The sequence below is a fragment of the Cibotium barometz genome, chromosome 35 (genome assembly GCF_041138505.1).
Source record: "Cibotium barometz isolate CiBa-2024 chromosome 35, ASM4113850v1, whole genome shotgun sequence".
Classification (NCBI taxonomy): Eukaryota; Viridiplantae; Streptophyta; class Polypodiopsida; order Cyatheales; family Cibotiaceae; genus Cibotium; species Cibotium barometz.
In genome coordinates this window covers 29,338,163-29,344,611 of record NC_141080.1, presented here as the reverse complement: position 1 = coordinate 29,344,611, position 6,449 = coordinate 29,338,163, and the positions used below count along the sequence as shown (strand labels likewise).

Genomic DNA, 6,449 nt, shown 5'->3' with positions numbered 1-6,449 from the left:
GAAAAGGTGCGGCCTTCTCTAGGCCAAACAAGTCAGTGAGCAACGATCATCAAGTAGTTGAGCACCCCCACAATTTCAACGCCACAGGAATAGGCCTTATAAATCGATGACCTTGGCAAAACATTAGTGTAGTGTAGGGGCTGGTGCCCTTAAATGATGGGTGGAGGGGTGGTAGGTAAGAAGGTGAGGCAACTTTTGGGGTTAGATCTTGGGAGAGTACCTCTACCTAGTTTTGATTTTTAAACGGTATTGGTAGTTGGGTATGTGAAGTGAGGGTGGAAAAAATTTTATTTGAAAATGATCGGATAGTTCATAGTGTTTTGGTGGTGGGTTAGCACCCCCCTAGGCGACCCCTCCACACACACACACACCCCCCCCCCCCCCCCCCCCCCCCCCCCCCCCCCTTTACCGAAAATGCTCAAATACAAGGGCTTTGCCCCCTTTAAAAGAGAGAGCAAAGGTTTGCTTCTCCATCCACCACTTCATCAAAGTGCATGCAACTACCTAATGGTACACAACCGAGCAACTAGCTACACTTCTTCTATCTAGTTTGCTTGTGCTCGCACTCAGACACATACCCATACCCACCTGCATTGTGTGTGCGTTTAGGAAGGGAAGGTGGGAGGTGTTGAGGGAGTTTAATCTGCGCTTCAACCCTCACCTGCACACAACGCATAAATGGCTTCCACCTCTGCTTTCACCTGCACATCAATGGCGGCCCCCTTCTTCTCCTTCTTTGTTTTCGTCTCGTTTCTGTGTGTGGTTTCGAGCAGACCATTTCTTTCCCCAGTTAATTACTCCCACTCGGCTGCTGAGGCTGTTGCAACAACGGATTCTGAACATCTGCAGCCGCAGCAAGCTGCAATGGAGATCTCCACCGATCACCTGCTGCAGCTCCAGCGGTAAGAAGCTTCTCTCCATCCTTCTCTAATTGGTAACAGAACAATCTTGCTTTGCTGTACTTTCACTGTTTCAGTGGTAAGAACTTCTGAGATTCCAATCTTACCGGTAACAGTTTTTGTCTGCTTTCCCCTAACGGTTTCTGCCTTTCCCTTTGCCTCTTCACTCGTTCCGAGTTCCTTGTGGTTTTTCGAGCCTCCATGGCGATCTCCGCCTCTGCATTTTCACCTTCAAATTTCTGTTGTGCCTAATACGTCGCTCTTTTGCCTTCACCTTGCCAGCTTATGCAAACTTCAACAGTGATTTCTTCCTCCAAATCGAACCTGCATTGTCTAATTCTGAAGCTCTGCCGCTCTTGCTTTCTGAGATTCTCGCTTCGTTTTGTGAAATTCTGGCGAGTTTTCACTGTGAAGTCCTGTGTTTTCCTCTCTGCAGCTGGCTGGAAGCTTCCATGGCGATTCTTATCCGTATAATTTTCTGTCAAATCTGGTTTTCTTTGCCTTGAACTACCTGCATTTCGTCCTTCGCCTTCTACCAGAGCAACAATGCTTTTTTTACCCTTTCCTCTGCAGTCCCGTTTCCTCTTGCCTTTTGGCGTCTGCTTCTCGGTGTTTCCTTTGCCTCCGGTTTGCCTGCATTTCAAGGTGCAGATTAATTTCCGCCATGTCTCTGATTTTCTCGTGATCTGTTTCCTGCAGAAGCTCGAATTCTACCCGGCGCGAGCTAGGCTACTACACTTCGTCATGCGCCACCGGAAATCCGATCGACGACTGCTGGCGCTGCGATCCCGACTGGGAATCCAACCGCAAGAAGTTGGCTGATTGCGCCATTGGCTTTGGCCGAGACGCTGTCGGTGGGAAAGATGGAGATTTCTACATCGTGAACGACGCCTCCGACGATGATCCTGTCACTCCCAAGCCCGGCACTTTGCGACACGCCGTCATTCAGACAGAGCCTCTGTGGATCATCTTCGCCTCCGACATGACCATCGTCCTCAAGGAGGAGCTCATCATGAACAGCTACAAAACCATCGACGGCCGAGGCCACGATGTCCATATAGCCAACGGACCTTGCCTCACGATCCAATATATCAGCAACATCATCATCCACGGCATTAACGTCCACGACTGCAAGCCTGGAGGAAACGCAATGGTTCGAAGTTCTCCAACACATTACGGCTGGCGGACGATCTCCGATGGCGACGGTATCTCCTTGTTTGGGGCGAGAGATGTCTGGGTGGATCACGTCTCGCTTGCCAGGTGCACTGACGGTCTGATTGATGCCATCATGGGATCCACCGCCATCACAGTTTCCAATAGTTTTTTCACTGAGCATGACAAGGTGACTTTTCTGTCTGTCCACTAAATTTCTCTAGAATCTGAGTTTTTTCTGTGCTTTCTCACGTTTAGCAATGAAAATGTATCATCGATGTCTAGATCGACAGAAATTGGTTTTCCCTTAACACATATTCTGGTTTAGCAGGTCATGCTTCTTGGCCACAGTGATGACTATATTGCAGACAAGTCTATGCAAGCCACAATTGCATTCAATCACTTCGGGGAAGGTCTTGTTCAACGGATGCCAAGGTTTTCCAGTTTCCCCTTGGATTTTGGTGCACTTCTGTTGTTTCGATTGCATTTCCCCTGTAATATTTGGCTGTTTTCTTAATTAATCTATAACTGTTGCTGATCCGTTTCTCCTCTTGCAATTCGAATTAGGTGCCGACATGGATTCTTCGAGGTTGTGAACAACGACTACACTCACTGGGAGATGTACGCAATTGGAGGGAGCGCTGCGCCTACCATCAACAGCAAAGGCAACAGATACACGGCTCCAACTGATCCGAATTCCAAGGATGTAAGCAGTTCTTTATTTTGTTTTAAGAGGACAGCTCCTACCGAGGAGTCTGGACTTCGTGAGGCTGATTCTATTGCGTGTCAGTTTTTGAATTTGGAACACCTTCAAAACCAAGGGCTGATTTGGAAGTTGAAATTCTCCTCTCTCGTTTTCTCGTCTGCTTGCAAAGACGCATTCCTCAGGTGTTTAAATCTTTATCTCATTGAGAGCTTCTGGTATATGGGTGCAGGTAACGATGCGGATTGATACACCGGATAGCCAGTGGCAGACATGGGACTGGCGTTCCGAGGGGGATTTGTTTGTGAATGGGGCTTTCTTCATCCCATCTGGCGCTGGAGCTTCTTCAAACTACGAGAAAGCGGCGTCAGTAGGGCCAAAACCATCGTCTCTGGTTGGGATCATGACAGCCAATGCAGGAGCTCTGAGCTGCCAGACTGGGTCTGCGTGTTGAGCTCGTTCTCAAATTTCTCAGTCACTTCTCCCCTTTTCCCTCCGGCCTCTCTTACTCTCTCTCACAAGTACCAATTGTCTGCTAATCCTATAAGAAGTATTCCTCTCACTCTTCTTCCCAGCTGTGTAAAAATGGTTCCCGAGTCATCTGCAACCTCGGCCTCCGCAGTCGAGAAGCTCAGATCCGCCGCTCCCGCAGCGCAGGCGCAGATGCGTTGTCATGGCTCTCCGCTCTCCCACCGTTCGACCAGGTCCACTTCAGTATAAGACGTTTCTGTAATTAGCCTTTCCCAAAGGAGTATCCAGCAGCCCCGGCAAAGAATTTGGAGCTGTTGATGGGATCATGGATGCTTTGTTATTATAACATTTTAGATTTTGATTGTGGCTACTTGTGAAGGGTTGCTAAGGAAGCTATTGTGGGCAAAAGGAGATGTTTTCCCTTGCAAGATTATGTATCCATTGTTTTGCGTAATGAAAAGGAGTTTTTGCTCAAATGTTGCTACTTGACACTAAGGTTTTGGCCTTCGTTGAAGGCCAAAATAAAATTGAATACATTGCAAGATGCTGCCAATGATAATAAACAAGGTAAAATTTACTAATATGTAATTACATAAATTACAAAAAAATTGTCTTAGTGAGTGACACTACTTTTTAGCTAATCGAGAATGGACAATTGTACAAATTTTTTTGAAATATATGTCCTTTTTCTCAAAACATTAATGGTATAGTGTGTGTTGTTTTTGAATGGAGAATGGAGTTGTACAAACTTTTTAAAATATGCATTTTCTTGTTAAAACATTAGTGTGTTGTTGAAATCCGTTAATCAAACTGTCAAAATTTTTAAACCCAAATTGGATTCCAAGACATCACTAAAGACATATATCTACTCTTTATTAAACATAACTTATTCCTTCTCCACATGGCTAAATTAGAGGGAGAAAAGAGACCAAGAAAAAAGGAAGATTTTTGGATCTTTGAAATTTGAAATGGAGGTATAATTTTTCAAGCTTGGGTTACACTTGGAAAAGTATTTTTTGTTATATGGCCTAACTGCTGAGGTGGGTACTTGTCACAATTCGAAACAAAACTATAAGACCCTTTGAAAGTCCCTTCCCATTCCGTTTCACGGGAAGGAGAAGAGTAAAAAGTGGTTGGTGAGCGTACTTCCCTTGAAGGGTCAAGATTAGCCCACTCCAGTGTGAGAAAAAAAATCGTCCTTTATTGTAATTTTCACGCTTGAAATTGAGACAAACCGGTTGTAATTTTGCCTCCTTAATTTAAAAAATTTAGAATTTCACGGTTGAAAATGAGGCAAACCGGTTGTACTTTTGCTGGGGCTTAATTTACAAATTTAAAGTTCTGAAAATGTTACATTCAAAATTTTGAAAATTTAGTTGTTAAACCGGTTAACCTATAAAAAAAAACAGGTTAAGCTGGAAGGTCATCCTATTTTCCCACTAGGAAGGGAAAAAAAAAGTCTTTTTTTAAAACACTGGTCCACTCCCACATAGGTATACGATATTTGTAAGGATTTTGAAAGTGCAGCAGCCTGCTGCCCACCCACACCCACACCCACATACATAAGTGACATATGAGTAGAGTACCATGGCGGCATGCTGTGCTCTCGGGCAGGAGACGTAAGACTTGAAGTTTATATGTAGCTTTCAACCTCTTTCTTGAAGGCAAGCGACATCTAATCGGTAAGTTTCTAGTGCACATGGCATGAATCTGACTTTTGGTGGGAGCCTAATTGAAAAGAGATTTAAAGAATCAAGACTTTGTCGACCCTCACCCGTGTACTTCTTAAGCAGCACATGGCTTTCGTTGAAGTACATTGCAATCCTTTCCATACAAAATTGCACTCTAGTGAGCACCTTGTAGGAATAAGAGGCTGCCCACACGAGGCCCCTTGTCCATGAGTAGGGATAATAGGTTGTCCACACGAGGGATAAGAGGCTGTCCACACAAGGGCCCTTGGTGGCCCATTGCATGGGTAGGGATAAGAGGTTGTCCACACGAGGGATAAGAGGCTGTCCACACAAGGGCCCTTGGTGGCCCATTGCATGGGTAGGGATAAGAGGCTGTCCACACAAGGGCCCTTGGTGGCCCATTGCATGGGTAGGGATAAGAGGTTGTCCACATGAAGGTCCTTGGTGGCCAGTTGCATGAGTAGGGATAACAAGTTGTCCACACGAGGGCCCTTGGTGGCCCAGTGCATGGGTAGGGACAAGAGGTTATCCACACGAAGGCCCTTGGTGGCCAGTTGCATGGTAGGGATAAAAGGTTGTCCACATGAGGGCCCTTGGTGGCCAGTTGCATGGGTAGGGATAAAAGGTTGTCCACATGCAATGGGCCCTTGGTGGCCCATTGCATGGGTATGGATAAGAGGTTGTCCACACAAAAGCCCTTTGTGGCTAGGGAGAATCACATGCTAGTTACTTTTACTTTTGTAATTCGACTTTAGAGTCATAGTAAGAAAAGAGACACAATATGTGTTGGCTGACCATATGTCTGGAATTCCGAATGGAGAACCCACAAAATGGTATTGATGATGACCTTCCAGATGCTTGTCTGTTCAAACTAGATATGGTACCAGAGTGGAGTGAGGAAATATATGACTATCTAGCTCATGGTTTTCTACAAGAACGACCCTTGAACAAGGACAAAATGTGTCGGCATATTAAGCTGCCTGCACCTTATCAATTGATTAATAGAGAATTATATAAGATAGGCAAGGATGATCTCCTTAGAAGATGTGTGCGAGAAGATGAATTTGTCACAATACTAGAGGAAGCACACTCAAGAATAGCCAGGACTGACAAAGATTTTCTACTCCACAAAAAAGAGATAGGATGCCTGTCACGTAGGCTGTAATGCCTGTGACCGACAGCAGACTGGATGGCCATATCCGGGGTTCAGTGGGAGAGGATGCCCATGCGGAGTCATGGGCGGCCAGGCTAGTGTGGACGGCAGGCCACACACTATATAGCCTGGGGGATGAGGGGCAATCCTCATTCTTCCTCTATGGCTGGGTGGTGAGCCAGAGGCCGTCCCCTCTCGTGGTAACGCCCGTAGCGGCGTTACGGATATCTAACACTAATGTCACGTAGGCTGTAATGCCTGTGTGACCGACGGCGGCAGACCGGATGGCCATATCCGGGGTTCAGTGGGAGAGGACGCCCATGCGGAGTCATGGGCGGCCAGGCTAGTGTGGACGGCAGGCCACACACTATATAGCCTGG

At 46.2% G+C, this 6,449-nt stretch overlaps 1 protein-coding gene across 1 annotated transcript; it reads left to right on the top strand.

Annotated features, from left to right (window-relative positions):
• Positions 1 to 356: 356 nt before the first annotated feature.
• On the top strand, positions 357 to 3,701 carry LOC147618309 (putative pectate lyase 18). The gene is made up of 5 exons (XM_086774776.1): positions 357 to 902; positions 1,599 to 2,241; positions 2,383 to 2,486; positions 2,619 to 2,757; positions 2,987 to 3,701. The coding sequence occupies exons 1-5, from the start codon at positions 679 to 681 to the stop codon at positions 3,206 to 3,208; spliced, it is 1,332 nt and encodes a 443-aa protein (XP_086630902.1). The 5' UTR covers positions 357 to 678; the 3' UTR covers positions 3,209 to 3,701.
• Positions 3,702 to 6,449: the final 2,748 nt, after the last annotated feature.